The sequence below is a fragment of the Palaemon carinicauda genome, chromosome 34, assembly GCF_036898095.1.
Source record: "Palaemon carinicauda isolate YSFRI2023 chromosome 34, ASM3689809v2, whole genome shotgun sequence".
NCBI classification, from domain to species: domain Eukaryota; kingdom Metazoa; phylum Arthropoda; class Malacostraca; order Decapoda; family Palaemonidae; genus Palaemon; species Palaemon carinicauda.
In genome coordinates this window covers 71,983,885-72,003,833 of record NC_090758.1, presented here as the reverse complement: position 1 = coordinate 72,003,833, position 19,949 = coordinate 71,983,885, and the positions used below count along the sequence as shown (strand labels likewise).

General features: G+C 44.3%; 1 protein-coding gene across 2 annotated transcripts in view; it reads left to right on the top strand.

Moving 5' to 3' along the window:
* The window catches only part of LOC137626444 (DNA-directed RNA polymerase III subunit RPC5-like), a 167,189-nt gene that overhangs the window by 114,847 nt on the left and 32,393 nt on the right, over positions 1-19,949 (top strand). For both annotated transcript variants that reach the window (XM_068357438.1, XM_068357439.1), the window contains one exon: positions 15,477-15,685. In XM_068357438.1, the coding sequence (XP_068213539.1) occupies positions 15,477-15,685 (209 nt within the window). The remainder of the gene's footprint in view (positions 1-15,476; positions 15,686-19,949) is intronic.

Here is a 19,949-nt window from a genome sequence, read left to right as displayed (position 1 = left end):
ACACCATCATATATATATACGCACTCGTTTTCACCAAATTACCTGCTTCCATACCTTCCACTACATATTCATCCTTGTCACTATTTGAAATTCCCAGACTGCTCGGCCATGCAACTTTTACACTAATAACCTCGCCTTTCTTACCCGATAACTTTACACTTTCCTTTGCTACCAACGGCACTCCCTTCCACACCTTCGTACTCACTCTGCCATCTTCCTTTAAATAAAATTCCCCACAAATATTACCTTTAACCTTTATTTCTATCATATTCACACTTGGATGTACAATCATACCACATTTTTTCAGAAATTTATACCCAAGCAGTACGTCATATTTCTCATTCGCTCCCTCGACCACGTAAAAATCATTATCCTCCATCATCAGCCCCCCAATCATAACATTTTCCCGCAACTTTCCTTGCACAGGCATACGCAAATTACCAATACCTTTTACTTCACCCTTACATCCCTTAAATTCACAAACCTCTTTTACCTTATCATATGCATTCCTAAACATTAAATTGACACCACAACCAGTATCAATCAAACCAACCAACTCTACACCATTAAAAATCATTTTCACACTCATGCAATCATGTGCTCTTTCTCCCATCACATCTTCATGCAATAAACCCTCACGAACATGCATCACATTCACTCCCCACACACACGAGGACTCACCCAGCTGAACCCTCTGATTAATTAGTTTCCCGAACATCCTGGCTGACTTGATCCCTTCTTTCTACAAACCCTAGCTACATGCCCATCTGCACCACATTCAGTACACTTACCCCGCGGCTCCTTGCACATTCTAGCATAATGACCATCCTTACCACAATTACCACAAATTACATTCGTACGATTACTACGGCATCCACTCGCTATGTGCCCAGTCATACCACACCGATAACACTTAACCACTTTCTCTTTCTTACAGTCGCTAATACGATGCCCTGTCTCTCCACACCCGAAACATGCTCCTAATGCCCATCTACACTCGTTCTTTTTATGTCCTACCTTCCCACACCTATAACACCTCTCCACGGATACCACTACCTAACCTAATTTGCTGCGTACTAGCACTTCTATCTCTCCAAACTTGATTTCCCTGTCTAAACCCGTCATTTCTTGGCATGGGTATTCCTACATTACTCACCCTAACACTTCTATCTATTACACTATCAGCTGCCCTCTCATAACAGCATCTCTAAAACTACCAAATTCTGGCACACTTTCCTCCATTCCAGTTCTTACACTCACAGATTTACTTTCTTTCATACACCTATCCAACTCGTAATCCTCAACTATCTCTAAAATATCATCCCAAGTCAATCTCTCTCTAGTCCATCTCATTTTCTCCTTCCGTTTCAAATTAATAAACTCACACACACTCTCTGGTACTGTACCCAAAAACTTCTTCATTAGTTCCTTATTTTCATTTATTCCTTCGTCCCCATACTTCTTTCTAGCCAATGTTTCTAACCGACATACATACATCGAGATTGCTTCACCCACCTTCATTCGTGCTTCATCAAAATAATTTTTTCGCTTATACCTAACACTACCTTTCATACGTTTTACCTGTTCAATTATCCTCTTCTTTACACTTTCATACTCAACCTCTCCTACACTCATTATCACCCCATACATCGTCAACAAATATCCTGACAAAAATTCTCCCAACTCCCTAGCCCAAACTCTCTTACTATCCCCATACTTAGCCTGACAAAACTTTTCATATTCCCTAAAGAAGTCATATACATCCCTACTGCTATGTTCATTAAAACTTTCACACCTAGGTACCTCTCTCATAAACACCGTCTTACAAACTTCCTCTACTTCATTCTCACTACTATCTTCACTGTCTACTCCCTTCTTGTTGCCTTCTTCTTCATTTGAATACAATGAATCTAGTTCTACACTCAAAGTCCTATCTTTAACTATTCCCTTCTTACCCTTTTTCTTACTTACTACCTTCACCCATTCATGATCATCCTCACTCACACCCTGACCTTTCTTCTTTTCTTTCTTCACATTATCTTTACCTTTCTTCTCAGTCTTCCTATCACCCTTCGTTCCAATCTTACTATGTCTAGTCCCTTTATTTTCAATATCACTATCACTACCTTCCCCATTATCACTTACCCTATCCTCTTCCACCATCAACCCGTTACCAGAAGCAGAAGCCACTCCTCCGACTGCACCTTCACCCATGACAGTTTTCATCATCCCCATTACTTGCCCTATCATAGCTTCCATTCGTTTCTCATTTTCTCGCATCCTCATCTCAACACCCTCTTCCACTCTCTCTACAGTTCCCTGAAGTTCCCTAAGTTTCCTTTGCATCTCCTCATTCTCACTACTTAACCTCGCATTCTCCAACAACAACCTCTCCTCTCGCTCATTAGACAACCGCAATTCCTCCTTTAAAATATACAACTGTTCTTCCATTTCTTCCATTTTGATACCATTAATATTTTAGGTATTTCCTAAACTTATTTTACCCTTGTCCAACAGTCCAATTTCAATCCCACCTTCAACAGTCGTGTCCCTGTTCGGGCGCCAAATTTATGTGGCGGGATGTCAACAAAAACAACCCCCACACCCTTGAATCTTACTTCTGACAATTGTCTCTGCAACACAAACTTTCCCCTGACGTTATCATAAACTGGACTCTTAGACTAAAGGGCAACAAAAACAAAACATAACCTTAAAACTATATTTACCGCAACCAAAACAAAAAATCATACATCATTAAACAAACTTAACACAAAACAGACAAAAATAACACTTTTATATTTATATTATAGCGGTGTGTGGGTACACAGAACTCACCAATCACAAAACCTTTAAGAATCCAACACCAACAGTCCCCACACAGTAACGAAAAACACTTAACACTAAAATAAATCACTTAATACTAAACCCAATCATATACCACAACCCAGCAAAAATATTCAACGCTTCAAACTAAACATAAGAGAAACCTCTTAATATTTCATATACGTGTGTGGCCACCGTCGTCCACAAACTCCCCACACTGGCAACTCAGTCCTTATCGCCAATTGCCACAAATCCCTGGCAAACAATCACTGCAGTCAATTTGACTGTCCAATAACATTAAAGGTGGTCATCATCATCATCATGTCATCATCATCAACAAGAACAAATCTATTTTCAGCCGGGTCGTCAACAATTAAAATTCTTTCAATATCTCGCAGTCTAAATATAAACATCCGCAGTCTGCTCCTAAGTTCATATTATACGGTCCAGGTCGTCATCAATCTATCAGAAATTTAAGTCTCTCCAAAGGAGGAATCACGGCCTGCCAAAATAAAAAAGAAAAACACTTATGAACACTCCTAACTAACTTAACTATCGCACTATAATCAAAGATAAACAATAAACTTTCTATCATTCACGAACGCGCCTAACAAAAATGAATAAAAACAGTACTTACTCCGAATATAAAAAAAACTAAACAGCCGGCTTTCGAAGAACAAAAAAAATAACAACCGACTCCTTCTACAGTCAGAGATCCAATGCTTTCGCCCAAGACATTCATCACCGCCCTATCCTAGCTAAAAAAAATGTAAACAAACAACCTCAAATATACCGACAGTCTTTCCAACAACAACCAATCATTCGCTAATTCCCTTGTTCTTCGGCGCGCACCGCGGACACACAAACATACGTGCACACAACCACACATACTCTCTCGCGCACGCGCGATCTAACAAAACTAAAGCAAATGAAACTCTCTCTCTCTCTCTCTCTCTCTCTCTGACAAAACTAAAGCAAATGAAATTCTCTCTCTCTCTCTCTCTCTGACAAAACTAAAGCAAATAAACACTTTTTTTTTTCTCTCTCTCTCTCTCTCTCTCTCTCTCTCTCTCTCTCTCTCCTCTCTCTCTCTCTCTCTCTCCTCTCTCTCTCTCTCTCTCTCACACAAAACTAAGCAAATAAAACTTTCTCTCTTGCGGTTTGACAAAACTTGAGTAAATAAACTCTCTCTCTCTCCTCTCTCTCTCTCTCTCTCTCTCTCTCTCTCTCTCTCTCTCTCTCTCTCTCTCTCTCTCTCTCTCTCTCTCGATTTGGCAAACAAAAAAATAAATTAAAATAAAATTAGTCCTCCACAACAGGGTGAGGCGAGCGGACAACCTGTGGATGACTTTGGTAGCGCCTTGGTGGCCGGAGAGAGAGTGGTTCGCGGATCTAAAGGAACTGGCTCGCTTTCCACCTTGGCCCCTTCCGGACAGACCAGACCTTCTCCGGCAACTGCACTTTTAAAGGTTCCACGAAAACCCTCGGTCCCTCTGCCTTCACGCGTGGAGGTTATCGAGCGTCTCCTGAGGAAGGAAGGATATTCGGCGAAGACGGCAACAAGGATGTCAGGGTACCTGAGACGTTCGTCAGCCGCAGTATACCAGGCAAAATGGGCTACCTTCACTAAGTGGTACGTCTCGAAGAACATCAAGCTGTTGCAGGTCTCCATCCCAGAGATAGCGGACTTCCTGGTCTATCTCAGGGACGAGGTAATCATGTCCATCCCAGCCATTAAAGGAGTCTGGGGTGCCCTGGGCCAAGTCTTCCTCCTGAAGTCCTGAAGGGCATCGACCTGGGTACCTCCAGACACATCTCGATGCTCTTCAAGAGCTTCGAGCAATCGTGCCCCCCTCAGGGCGTTAGGATGCCCCAGTGGGACGTGGCTAGAGTCCTGAAGATGCTGTCAGAACCTCCCTTCGAACCCCTAAAGGACATCTTGGACAGAGAGCTCACCCTCAAGACAGTTTTTCTGTTAGCGCTGGCGTCAGCAAAACGGGTAGGGGAGATTCATGGACTGTCGTATGAGGTATCACACTCGAAGGGCTGGCGTGAAGCTACCTTCAGGTTCGTACCATCCTTCATGGCGAAGACTCAGAATCCAGCAGTCTGGGACCCCAGGTTTGAAGGATTCTCAGTGCCGGCAATCTCTCGTTCGGACAACCCGAGGGACTTGCTTCTGTGCCCTGTCAGAGCGGTACGGAAGTACTTAGAGAGGACAGCCAGACTTCGACCCGAAATCAAGAGTCTGTTCGTCTCCTCAGGACTAGTAAAGAAGCCAATCTCCAAGAATACGATCTCCTTCTGGGTACGGCAGGTGATCACGAGAGCCTACAGTAGTGCAGGGGTTCCTCTTCTGGGGAAGCCTAGACCCCTCGACATCAGAGGGCTAAGTACTTCGTTGGCCTTTGAGAAGAACATGGCAGTGGGCCAAATCCTGAGGGCAGGTACATGGGCTAGTCAGTCAACCTTCACAGCTCACTACTTGAAGGATTGTTCGAGGAGGTCCCTGGACGGATTCTCTCGGTCCCGTCATTTCCGCGCTCCAAAAGATTTAAAGGTGTAGCCCCGGGGAAAACCACTTGCAGTATGTCCAAGAGACACAGGTTCCTTCCTTACCCCCCTTTTTTCCCCTATTACCTTCCCTAAAATGACCCTAAAATCCTTTATCTGCCATGGGATACACTGTCAGTGAATGAATACGTCTCCAAGGATTTTTACAGAGGTGAGTTACTTAGACAATAAGATAGTTTTTTGGGTAGTTTTCCCTATTTCTCATGTTTTCCTTTGGGGGTCAGGAGAACCTAGCCTCCTATGTAGGTTCCCCTTTTTCTCTCCTTATCACGGTCTCTGGGTCCTGAGGGACTCTCCCACTTCCTAAGGTATAAGTCTCCTAAGAAATTAGTTCGAGGTAAGTACTCCGTGTTGGAACAAATCACAAATTTTAAGTAATTTGTATTTTTCCTAACGGTGCTTACCTCGAACTATTTTCGGGTTATGGCCTGCCCATCCTACCCCGAGTGCCTTACAGGACTTAGTAGAAACCTATCTGTCAAAAAATTACTGGAGATCGAGACCTGAGCAAGCATGCTCTCTGACCCCGGGTCATCTCATGGCGCGTATCACTCCGCCAAAGGTTACCCCGCATAGAAAACGGGAGTAGGGTAAACTACACAAAATTCTGGTCGGTTAGGAGATCCCAGATACTCCTTAGAAAGTAGTTCAAGGTAAGTACTGTTAGGAAAAATATAAATTACTTAAAATTTGTGATATTAAGGTAATATTTAATATTTGGTTGCATTTATATGGGATTCAGTGACTTCATTCCCATTCAAACGATTGACAGAATTGTAAGTCTCTCTCTAAGAGTTCATTTCGTTTGAGAGAACGTATACTTTGGTTTTCAAATAATTGTGAAACTATCTTTTTACCAAAGAGTAAAATGCAAATTTTTTAGTGCTAAATTATGCAGTGAATTTTATTCAGTGGAGAGTGCTTCTATTCGGACCTGTTGTGAGCCTAGCCATAGATCTCTGTCAAGCTCCCAGACCCAGGGGAGAAGTTAAGTCGAACGGCGAAAGGAATCGAGAGGGTAGCCAGGCGTTACAGTCTTTTAAGACCTGAACAGAAGTCCTCTGGAGCGTTTTCTGTCAATCCCCAGAACGCTCGCCCTCGCTATAGATAAAGCGAGGTGTTAGTGTTTTCAAACATAATATGCGCGCTTCAGGCGCTAAGCTGAAAACAAAATTAGATTCGTTCTGTGTATTTACGTTTCATACGGCGCAGACTTAGTGCCGCCGCCTCCACCTGATGAGTGTCGTCTCCCGACAGTAGCAAGCGCTAGGGATCGATGAAGATAATGCTGAATACATTTCACCTGAGTTTGATTCTGATCTTTGCTGTTAGGCGTGAAACAGCAATTATCTTCGTTTATGTAGTCTTATCAGCCTGCCGTTGGGTGTCACGATTCCAGTCTTGACACGGTCGCACAGGCGACGTGTCTTTAACGGTGATGACTCGTTGTCGCACAGGTGGCCTACCAGCCGCAATGTTCAACGGTTCGAGGAAGTGGATGCATCACTTCGATTACCTGCTCAACGCAAACCGACCGTTCATAGCGCTTAGTGTCAGTCTGTTCAGCCGCGCCGACATTCGCCAGGCAGCAGATCATGCTACCAAGCGACATGACAGACAGCAGAGCTGGCGAAGTGTCAGCGGAACGGTGCGGCAACGGAAGCGGAACGTCAACGGAACGGAGCGTCAGTGTGGACGCTTCAGCGCCAGTGTAGGCGCTTCAGCGTCAGTGTGGACGCTTCAGCACCAGTGTGGACGCTTCAGCGCCAGTGTGGAAGCTTCAGCGTCAGTGTGGACGCTTCGCTACCTATGACAATAGACTTTGATGTCTACCTAACCATGATCGTCTAGCGTTGGGTTATTCTTGCTCCAGGCGCTATATTAAGAAATAAATCTTAACTAGAAAGATATTATATTCTCGGACCAAGGCCTGCTGGGCTAACTCTTGGTTGAGAGAACTAGAATTAAAACCTCTAAGCATTGAGGTCTGAATTCAGAATCCTAAGGAGTGGATTCCTAAAAATCAAGACTTTTCTTCCTAGGATAGAGTATTGTAGGAGGAAGGGAATAACTTTTAGAAACTCATGAGAATTTTTCAGAAGTTTCCCTTTTATTTTACACCTGCTGCTCCTCGTTTCGTCTTCAGAGTTTTCGCTAGTTGAGTTGATGGTGTCTATTCCTTTTTTTAATACTAGCCAGGCTACAACCCTAGTTGAGAAAGCAAGATGCTTTAACTCAAGGGGCTCCTATAGGGAAAGATGGCTCAGTAAGTTAATAAGAAAATAAATAAATAGATGAATTAACATTAAATCTTTCTCAGAGAAATAGCGAACCTTACTGTAGAGGTTGATGCAGCGCCTGCAGCTGCAACAGCAGGAAGTGCATTAAGGCCTTTATGAGAATATAGTGTAAGAGTATATCTCCCACCACGGGCAGATCTTTTATGATTTAATGTATTATTTTTTAAAACGCTCTTGTTTAGTGACTCATAAATATAGCACAGTGCAACAGCAAGAAGTGCATTAAAGCCTTTATGAGAATAGAGTGTAAGAGTATATCTCCCACCACGGGCAGATCTTTTATGATTTAATGTATTATGTTTTAAAACGCCCTTGTTTAGTGACTCATAAACATAGCACAGTGCACTGGAGGTGGTATTTGTTCGTGTTCGTCTTACTCCTAGCCTTACACCTCTTCCTTATGTTCCAACCCCGGGGAGAAAGAATGTCGGTAGGCTGAAGTACATTGTGGATCTTGTGCGTTAAACGCATATTCTGCCGAGCGATCCTATTGATGCAGTCCAAGACGTTCCCTCTCCGCTTTGGAATGATGAAGTGAAGCTCTTTTCTTCGCCTACGATTGTCGAACTATGACGTCACAACCATGTGACATAGTATCTTGAAAAGAGCGAAGTTGGAATGTCTTGAAGCGATCAGTTCGTCATCGCTATGGTATCATGGATCTTGTAACTTTTTTCTGCGTAATAGGATGCAGTTCCCTGACGAGGATGATGTTCTACGTTCTTCCTGTCTACTAAACTAGGAAGTTACTCGTCATGTATGCACGCGAACAGAACTTACCCTCGCAGCAGGTGTGTTGCGATGCTTAAACGGGAAGCAATCGAGTGTGTTTTTTCTTCCACGAGAGAAGGGAAGTCAGACAATTCTCCTATAATCCTGGCTCTTCCTCTGGAATCTGAAGCACATTCAGGGAAGAAAGAGTTTGTCCTCGTCAAAGGACGCAAAACATAGACTTGGTAGTCACCAATCAATACGTCCAAGACCTTTCAGGAATCATATGTTTTCTAAAAACTTATCCCGCAGTAACTGATGTTCGCCGGAACTTTTCTCTGTTGAAAAAAGGCGACGTGTCAGCACCAAAATCGGGTAAGACACATAATTCTTCGAGAGAGAAGGTGCTCAGTTTGCTTCTGTTCACACTTCTCTCCCAGTTTGGGGAAATGTCTAGTACTTTCTTCTGGGGTTTAGCGACTACTGTTGACGGTATCTCACAACATTGGATACGTTCAGGTTGCGCACAAGGCGCGTTGGAAATGTCATAAGGGCTCTCCCAATTCACTCACGGGACTGCGGTTGATGATCTCTTATAGCCTTCGCTCACTCGTGAATTGGCGCACACGCTGCCCCGCGAATGTAGGTTTGGTCTGAGCTAAAAGAGGTCAATTTCATCTCTTTTTAGCGTTTATGATTCTCGGGGGGAAAAATTTTTTTCTCCTAAAAGAGTAAGGACTACCATAGACCAAAGGGATGGTTTTCCGTTAGTATCAAACAGCGTAGTTCTTCAATGCTCAGCAACGCTTCCTTGCAGAGATATGCTCGTCTTACGGGAAGCGTTAGAGCAGACGCTTGTAGCAGCGCAGACCCACACACAGTCAAAGACGCAGACGCCAGTCTGGTCGTATGTTGGACGCTGACAGTCAAAGTTGATCCTTTCAACAAGTTGTCCCATCTTCGTGGTCTGCGGGACACACGACAACCACTCATGCGGACGCATGCTACATGCGGGCAACTCTCGGCAAACAGGTCAATCTGAAATCCTAAGCAATCTGGACGCATGTGCCAACCTGGACATATACTGGATAAGGTCAGTCAGTTTTTTTCCGCGTCATGATAGACTAACAGTTGCTCCTTTGCGCCAGTGACTGGACACGATGCTGTTGCCTCCTTGCAGCACGCTGTAGATTTACAACAGGCGAGACGCACACAGAGCGCTATATCCACTCGACAAGGTGAATGCATACAGCACGCTGGTACCTTACGGGAATGCAAGCATATGCGACATTATAGTCGCGTACTAGACGTATACAGTCAAGTCTTTTGCTCACAGCAGTATGGACAGACTTTTGTCTCTTCTTCGCGTCTCTCTGGCCTCGCAGCTAACGCTTCCTCACGTCAACCTTTGGCTTTAAGTGTGTTGAACGTTTGTTGGTACACACGATCAGGTCTTAACTTCACAGCATGAGGTTCATGTTGTTGATGCCTCTTTTCAGCAAGCCTAGCTTCAATAACAATTTCTTGCCACTGATCTGGATGCGTTTTGGGAGGAGGTCTAGATCTTGACTCTCTCTCTCACGATATGTTGAGTATATACAGCAGGCTGGAACCATACTGGACTCATGCTGGGACCATGCTGGGTGCATGCTGGAAGCATGTCATCAGTCCGTTTTCCTGTGTCAGGATCACAAACGCTTTATTTTAAACCATCAAGCTTTAGGTCTAGCTGCCTCCAGTATTTCGGAAAACCCGTAAGATCTAGAGGGTTGTTCAAAGGAGATAGCTGAGGCTATCGCTTGCACAAAGGACCTTTGCCTCAAGGTTTTGCAACCCAAATAGGATGTTTTATGGAGTGGTGTAGAGCTAAAGCCGGCTCTTCATCTGGTATCCCTAAGACAAGTGGCCTATTTCTTCTTAGACCTTAGAAGAAAACACATTTTTCCTCCTCGACCATCAAAGGGTACAGGAGTATGCGGGCAGCTTTCTTCAGACGCAGAAGATTGGATCTATCAAGTAAAAACCTTATAGATCTTCTCAGATCATTTGAGATGACTTGGAAGCGTCGGCAAGATTCGCCACCCTGAAATTTAGGGGTCGTTTCTGGAATTTCGCGGTAGTGATAGATCCGAGCCTTTTCACTTGGTTTCTTTTTTAAGGCCTAACTTTGGAGACTTTCTGAGTAAGTCTACCATAGTTGAGAGTCAGTGAAGTTCACTCGTTTAGCAAGAACATGGACTTCACAATGGTTAAGCCATAGGCGCCTTGCAACCTGGATTCTTGGTCGTTAACAAACGTCCTTCTCATCCATGGCCTAAATCTTTCGGGATCACTATCCTCTCGCATTTGGTTTGTGAAGGGCTGAGAAGAGTTTTTTGCCTGGTTAAAACGATGAAGTTTTATCAGGACAGGACCAAAGAAGTTAAGAGTCTATTCATGACTCTTTGGTGCATGGTCAAGAAGCCTGCGCTATCTATGTCTAAAACGCCCTTATCATCTCGTATAGACTTTAATTACAAAGGTTCTTTCACACTGTTGTGTAACAGATCATAAGATGTCGAAAGAGTAAAGACTCATGAAGTTAGAGCTGTAGGAGCTTCTGTAACTTTTAAACTAAACTGTTCTCTGCAAAGCATCGCGTATACAGCCTTGTGAAACATCCACCACTACATTTCCCTAATTTCCTAGTACCCCTGTTCTTCTCTTGGAACTGTTATGTATGTTTTTTTATGATGTACGTGAAGATTGGTGGGTAATCTTCCGCAATCTTTGATCTAGTCAGGTGGTCATTTTGTTCCTAGAGAGCACCCGGAACAAGGGTATTAGTTGAGGTCCTGTCATGTTATAGGTTATTGAACCGTTTGACAGCTCCTAGAGATCATCAGCCCGCTGGGAGGACCGCTGGATCTTCTAAGGATAGCAGACAAAATGAGGCAGAGCATTGCTGTCAGCTTCCTTATCAGGTGAGAACCTCTTAAGTTGTTTATGTAACTCTTAAGTGAATTTCCAATTTTGTAGCTGTTTCTCACCCGCCACCAAGGGTGTCAATCAGCTATTCTTATATAACCAGCGGGTAAGTTTTATATTTAAAAATGATATTTTCATAATAAAATAAATTTTTGAATATACTTACCTGCTGGTTATATAAGTTAAAAACCCACCCTCCTCCCCTCTAGAGACCATGGGGCATGGAAAATCTGAAGTGGTTTGGTATAGTTCTACCTGTAGTACTGCAGGGGCGCTAGTGTACACCTGGCATATCTGCGATAAGCCGTGCGAGATTTTTAATTTCTTGCCTGGCATCCAGGGACTTTAGCCATTCTTATACAGTGGTACCTCTACATACGAATTTAATCCGTTCCAGAACCAACTTCGGATGTAGAAAATGTTCGAATGTCGAAACAAATTTTCCCATAAGAATACATTGAAATAGGATTAATCCGTGGTTGAGCCCAAAAACCTATGATAACTTCTTAATAAACTACTACACATAATTTCCCATGAGAATAATGCACACTAAATTAGATAATAGACATGTAAAAAAGAAGAATTAGCAAAAAATGATAAATAAGAAACGGGTTTTTAGCGTCACTTTACCTTAGAAACTCCAGCGCCGGTGTTGTTGTTCTTGCTACGCAGAGAGGAGACGGACGGGCGGCGAGGAGCTAGAGAGGTTAACTACGATAAACGTACACTACCGTAACTTATTCTAACTTACACTAAGTGAACTTTAACATAACTTAGCTTATTTTTTTTTATATATATTTTATATTTTCTTTTACATTTTCTTTTTTTCTTTTTGATGATTAATTTTAATCACTTTCACTCTCTACACTTAAAATTGATTGAATTTCTTTCGCTTCACTCTTTGCCATTTTCTTTGTTTCACTTTCTTCCGCTTCACTCTTTGCCGTTTTCTTTGAATCACTTACATCCTCTTCATCACGAGTTCGCTTCGTAGTTTTATTAAAGAAATTATCAATAGATAGTTGCTTGGTACGGCTTTTCAGAATGTTTCGAAAGTGAGTTAGGCAAACATCATCGAACTGCGCAACTACATGACAAACCTGCAATTTTTTTGGGTGGTATTTGTCGATGAAGTCGACCACGTCTTGATATTTTCCTAACACCTCTTTTATATGCGCCAAACCTAACACATGTTCTACCTTCTCGATCCCTTCCTCGTCATCACTCATGTGCTCAGACATAGCATGGAGTTCCTTGAGCTCCTCTGTGGTAAGTTCGTTGTGATGTTCGGCGACGAGTTCTGTGATGTCATCTGCGTCGACCTCCAGACCCATGGACTTGCCAAGGGAGACGATTTCCTCTACGTCTTCCGCTGCACCCACCACGGGATCAGGTTCGAGGTCAAAACCTTCGAAATCTCTGGGAGAAACTGCATCAGGCCACAGTTTCTTCCAGGCAGAATTGAGGGTCCGTCGAGTTAATCCCACCCAAGCCTGATCTGTGATCTTCAAGCAGTGCACGATGTTGAAGTGACCTCCTCCAAAATTCACGCAAAGTTAAGTTGGTGCTTTGCGTGACATTAAAGCACTGCTTAAATAAGTGCTTGGTGTACAGCTTCTTAAAATTAGAGATGACTTGCTGGAGGATAGAGGCGGTTTTCGGTGGAAGATACAGCACCTTTATGAACTTAAATTCATCGAAGATATCATCTTCAAGTCCGGGGGGGGGGGGGGGGGGGGGGGGCGAGCGGGTGCATTGTCAAGGCATAACAGGCACTTTAAAGGCAATTTCTGTTCATGAAGATACTTCTTCACGGAAGGGCCGAAAACTTGGTTAACCCATTGTACAAGGAACTGCCTAGTGACCCAGGCCTTCGAGTTGGATCGCCAGAAAACATGAAGCTGGTCCTTATCGACGTTGTGTGCCTTAAAGGCCCTAGGGTTCTTGGAATGGTAAACCAGTAAGGGCTTGACTTTAAAGTCCCCGCTAGCGTTGGCACATAGGGCAAGAGTCAACCGATCCTTCATTGGCTTATGCCCAGGCAATTTCTTCTCTTCGGCGGTGATGTAGGTTCGACTGGGCATCTTCTTCCAAAACAGCCCGGTTTCATCACAATTAAACACTTGCTGCTCTACGTAGCCTTCTTCCAGCACGATCCTTTCAAAGTTCTTGACAAAGTCAGCTGCAGCCTTTGTGTCCGCAGTAGCAGCCTCTCCATGGCGAACAACTGAATGAATCCCGGACCGTTTCTTAAATTTCTCAAACCAGCCACGAGATGCCTTGAAATCGTCTGAGGAAGGTTCAGTTGAACTCTCCCCAGCATCACCTCCAGAGCTCTCCTCCTTCAAGTCCGTAAAGATGGCGTGCGCCTTCTCGCAGATGACGGTTTCGGTGATGGTGTCGCCAACAATCTCTCTGTCCTTGATCCAGACTAGCAGAAGTCGTTCCATCTCTTCTATGATAGGGCTACGGCGTTTTGAAATAATGGTGATCCCCTTAGAAGGTTTCACTGCTTTAATAGCTTCCTTCTGTTTAAGGATTGTCGAGATCGTCGATATATTACGGCCATACTGTTTAGCAAGTTCACTCACGCGGACGCCACGCTCATGTTTTTCAATAATTTCCTGCTTTACGTTTAAAGAAAGCATTTCCTTCTTCCTTTTCTCACCACTATCACTACCACTTGCAAAACTAAGCCTTTTAGGACCCGTACTTTACGTAAATTACTGTAAAAGGATGCACGTAAAAAATCACGATTAAAAAACAGTTAATAGCAGAACGCACAGGGCACAACCGCAAGAAGCCGACGAGAACAGAGGACTGACCCAAGCCGTGCTAATTGAGGGTCCCTCCGAGGTCGAAGTTCTGCCTTCTATCGGCGGAAATAAATAACACATCAGGTACTATGAGCACCGACTACGCGTACGAGTATTGTTTACTTCGGGTGTCGAAAAAAAAATTCTGGTGTTGAGTAGGAACGTGTTCGAGTTATACTTCGCGTGTCAAAAAATTCGGATATAACCGGTACGACGAAAATTGCTTACTTCGTGTGTCGAAATAAAATTCGGGTGTAGAGTAAAAAATTTGCTCGAATTTTACTTCGGATGTTGGAAAATTCGGATGTAGATACGTTCGAATGTAGAGCTTCCACTGTATAACCAGCGGGTAAGTATATTCAAAAATTTATTTTATTATGAAAATATAATTTTGCTATGCCCATGAACAGACTTAATCAAATTAACATGTTTAAGAGGAATACCATAATAATGCAGGACTCTCCACAAAATTGGCTGGTGCTCACTGTCAAAGGCTTTTTCGTAGTCCACAAATGCCATCAAAAGTGGATTTCTAAATTCTACTCATTGCTATACAACATGTGTCAAAAGGAAAATTTGGTCAGTACAATTTATACCTTTTCTAAATCCTGCTTGATATATGTTCTTAATATCACACCATTCTTCATAAATTGTGTGCTCTTTGTCTTTTAAAGTCTTGAAGGCTGCAAATCAATTCTTACATTCAATTGCAAAGGTTTCTCTGTGCTCATCCTGTCGAAGCTTGGTTGTATCAAATCATAATTTCAATAGTTTTCTGTGGAATAAAAAGTTTTTTGGTAGAAACTAAGGTAAAGGTGTGCCTGATGCCAGGTCTGAAGGTCTTTTCTTATAAAATAAATTCTTTATATATTATGGTTAGTTATCAAAAAATTTCCAATATTTCAAATGATTATCTCTTGAACCATGTTTTAAAGTTATATGTTAAAGTTCCAGTAGGCTCTGCTGCTTCCTCCGGTCGCCTTGGATGACCGCGGAGGTAGCAGCAGTAGGGGATTCACCGTTATGAAGCTTCATGTGTGGTGGATAACGGGGGAGGGTGGGCTGTGGCACCCTAGCAGTATGAGCCAAACTCGATTGAGTCCCTTGTCAGGCTGGGAGGAACATAGAGAGGAAAGGTCCCCCTTTTTTTTTCATTTGTTTAATGTCGGCTACCCCCCAAAATTGGAAGAAGTGACTTGATGTTTGTATGTATGATGTTAAAGTTCTCTTTTTATTTGTGGAAAACTGAACGAAGATTATTGGGTAATCGTCCTTTATCTTGCAGCGGGTGTGGCCTCCTTCACAGAGCTGATTGAAGTGTTAGATCGAGGTAGCACCGCAGAATTCACGCTGTCAGTCCTGAAAGTCCTCCAGCAGGTGGCAGTGCTTGTGCAAGGGAACTGGGTCGTTAAGAGTGACCTCCTGTATCCAAAAGACAGCAGCTCGGAGACGGGAGTTTCAAACGAACTGATTCAACGGGGACGCGATTTTGTCGTAAGTGCTTTGGTTCTGTTATTGGGTTTTCAAGGTTCATTAGACTTGATTATAGATTTATAGATAAATATTCTTAACCTCCATTTTAGATTTATAGATAAATATTCTTAACCTCAATTTAGATTTATAGATAAATATTCTTAACCTCCATTTTAGATTTATAGATAAATATTCTTAACCTCAATTTAGATTTATAGATAAATATTCTTAACCTCTATTTAATTATAGATTTATAGATAAATATTCTTAACCTCTATTTGATTATAGATTTATTGATAGATATTCTTAACCTCTATTTAATTATAGATTTATGGATAAATATTCTTAACCTGTATTTAATTATAGATTTATAGATAAATATTCTTAACCTGTATTTAATTATAGATTTATAGATGAGTATTCTTAACCACAATTTAGATTTATAGATAAATATTCTTAACCTCCATTTAATTATAGAGTTATAGGTAAATATTCTTAACCTCTATTTAATCATAGTTTTCAATATTAAACTTACCCGATAATCATGTAGCTGTCAACTCCGTTGCCCGACAGAATTCTATGGAGGGATACGCCAGCTATCACAATACTAGAAGGGGGTGTACTTACCAGCGCCACCTGTGGCCAGGTACTCAAGTACTTCTTGTTGACACCTCCTCAATTATTCCTCTGTCGTGCTTCCGGCAAGACGTTCTGGGATACGCTTATGGTCTTCGAGTTTATTCACGGCTAATTGGTGAAGTATTCTCTCAGATTAACGGCTGTCGCTTTACTGGAAACCTTCTTATATTAGCTAGATAGCTTTTATATAGTCCTGATTAACGGTTAACGATTTTTGCTTGTTTTTGGAACCCCCTTTGGCTAACTCTTTGGATTCAAGATGTCTGACATTTCGCAAGCCCCCTCCCATAGACGATGTAGGTCTTGCAATAGGCGTATTCCGAAGGCCTCGGTAGATCCTCACACCGCTTGTTCTGACTGTAGGGACAGGCCCTGTCAGTTAGAAAATCGATGTGAGGAATGCGCCGGACTTTCGGAATTGGAATTTGTCCGTCTTTTGAAATATTCAACTAAGTTAGAGAGAGGTAGAGTTAGGAGGAGTTCTTCTCACTCTTCACTGTTTTCCTCACCTCATGATCCCCTACCTTTTCCTACCCCTGTAGTGGCTACCCCCGAACCTACTGTTTGCCCTCCGCCCGATATGTCAGTTGTTTTGCGTGCTATTCAGGCTTTAGGCGATAAAGTAGAGTCAGTGGTAAGTGACCATAAGTCTCTGATGGCCGAAGTTAAAGAACTGAAGGTCAAGAGTGCAGTGGGTGGAGTTAGTGCCAGTGCTGTGACGAGTGCTAGTGTCAGTGCAGTGCCAAGTGCTAGTGTTAGTGCCAGTGTGGTGCGTGAGGATTTTTCTGTGCGAGCCAGTCGTCCTCCCAGTCCGGGACCTCTTGCAAGCTCCCAAGCCCAGGGGAGAAGCAATGTCGAAGGGCATAAGGGTTCGGCAGGCCTTGTTAGGCGCACAGAATTATCCTCGGTGGTTGCGGGCGTGTCTTCCAAAGACCGTCACTCCCACCTGCAGACGATTGAGCCCGTCTTTATCTCGTCCGCTGATCAACTGTCAGGGAAGAAACGTTGGTCTCAGGTCTCGAGACCGCTTAAACGTAGAGTCCAGTCCGCGAGTGCTCAGCCAGGTTGCAGTCATTGGCTCAGCTCTGACTCGCCTCAGTCATCTGTCGACTGTACTCCGCCCAAGAGGAGTAAGGTTCTGCCACAACAGAGCTCGACTGTTAAGGCTTTACCTCAGTCTACTGTCGTTTCTGCCGATCCCAAGTGGACTCTGCTTCAGTCCATGCAAGCACAGCTTTCGGACTTGATGCGTGAGTGTCGGGCTGAGAGTGTTGCACCTCCGCCTCCGCCTACACTCCCTCCGCCTGCTCTCGCTCCGCCTGCGCTCGCCCCGCCTGCGCTCGCTCCGCCTGGTCGCAGCACCATCTGCCAGGCATACGATGTTGAGCCACATTCTGAGTTCGCTGTTCCCAGTGGTGTTCAGCCTCAGCCTTCTTTAAGGCAACCTTTACTTTGGGATCAGGAGGATTATTCCACTCTTCCTCCGCCTGCCCTTGCTGCTCCACCAGTGGTGCAACTCTCGGTTGAGGTACAACAACCTCTCCCGTCCATGAGTCAGTCTCCTCAGCTCTCGCTGCAGCGAGCTCAACCCTCCTCAAGGCAAGCTCCTCTACACCCTGGACTTGCGCCTCAGGAGCCTCAGCTTGCGAGAACTTTACCTTGTTCTGCGCAGCCTCAACCTCATCATGCTCCGCTCATATCACAGGAACAGGAACTTGCTACTCCGCCTCCGTCCACCGCTCAGCAAGCGCAATCCTTGGGTTCTACCTCTCATGCTAGGAGTCAACCTCCTCCACCCATGCGCCTTCCTTCTGCTTCGTCTGTTGTTCAGCCTTTGCAGTCTGAGCCTCAGGTTTTCCCTCAACAGTTACTTGAAGAGGAAACCACTGTTATTGTTCCTACCCGTTCTGACTCTGCGGTTCAGCATTCTTGTCCGATCTCTTCGCTACACTCTGGTGATGAGGTGTCGGAGGATGAGGAGGCACACCTGGATCCCTCATCAGACGTGGACGAATCCAAGCTTTCTCCACAGTCTATTGATTTTCGTAAGGTCTTGGCTCTACTCAGGGAGATTTACCCAGACCACTTTGTCTCTGCTATTCCCCGCTCTCCGCCATCTGAGTTTTCGCTGGGCGTACAACAAGCTAAGTCCTCCTATACTAAGCTTGTCCTAGCTAGATCCTCTAAGAGGGTTTTAAGGATCTTAGGGGAGTGGCTGCAGTCTAAACAACACCTTGGCAAGACTTCCTTCATGTTCCCTCCAACGAAGCTCACTTCGAAAGCGAGCGTTTGGTATGCCACAGGGGAAGCACCAGGCTTGGGAGTACCTGCCTCTGCCCAGGCTGACTTCTCAAGTCTGGTAGACTCGCCTCGGAGAACTGCTATGAGGCGCTCGAAGGTTTGTTGGACCTTCTCAGACCTGGATCACTTACTGAAAGGGATGTTTAGAGCATTTGAAATGTTCAACTTTCTCGACTGGTGCCTGGGGGCCCTCAGCAAGAAAACCTCTCCTGCGGACAAAGATTCTGCCATGCTATTAATGTCCTGCATGGATAAGGCCATCAGAGATGGATCGGGTGAGCTAGCGTCGATGTTTGTATCAGGGGTGTTGAAGAAAAGGGAACAACTGTGTACCTTCCTTTCCGCCAGCATTACACCTTGCCAACGGTCACAACTCCTTTTTGCTCCGCTCTCGAAGTTCCTCTTTCCCGAAGAGCTAGTTAAGGACTTGTCTGCTGCCCTGATACAAAAGGATACGCACGATCTTGTAGCCTCATCGGCTCGTAAGTCTAAGGTTGCTACCTCAGTCCCCAAGACTTATCGCTCCCCAGTGGCTGATACCCCTGCTTCGAGGTTCATACCGCCCTTTCGTGGTAGAGCCCCCAGCCGAGGAAGCTCCCGTCCAGACTCTCACAGGAGCAAGTCTAGGAAAGGATCCAGGACATCTAAAGGAAAAAACTGACTCTCCGCATCTCCAGACAACAGTAGGAGCCAGACTCAAGATCTTCTGGCGAGCCTGGGAGAAGAGAGGTGCAGACGCCCAGTCTGTCAGTTGGCTGAGGAACGGTTACAGGATTCCATTCTGCCTCAAACCACCTCTGACCACATCGCCCATCAACCTCTCTCCCAACTACAAAGAAGAGGACAAGAGGCTAGCATTGCAACAGGAGGTGTCGCTACTTGTGCAGAAGAAGGCAGTGGTTATAGTCCGGGACCATCAATCCCCGGGCTTCTACAACCGTCTCTTTCTTGTGGCCAAGAAGACAGGAGGTTGGAGACCGGTGCTGGACGTCAGCGCTCTCAACGAGTATGTCACCAAGCAGACGTTCACGATGGAGACGACCAAGTCGGTCTTAGCAGCGGTCAGACAGGAGGACTGGATGGTCTCGTTGGACTTGAAAGATGCATACTTTCACGTTCCTATTCATCCAGACTCCCAACCTTTCCTGAGATTCGTTTTCGGAAAGGTTGTCTATCAATTCCAAGCCCTGTGTTTTGGCCTAAGCACAGCTCCTATGGTCTTTACTCATCTGATGAGGAATGTAGCAAAATTCCTACACTTGTCGAACATCAGAGCCTCCCTCTACCTAGACGACTGGCTGTTGAGAGCCTCCACGAGTCGTCGTTGTCTGGAGAATCTCAATTG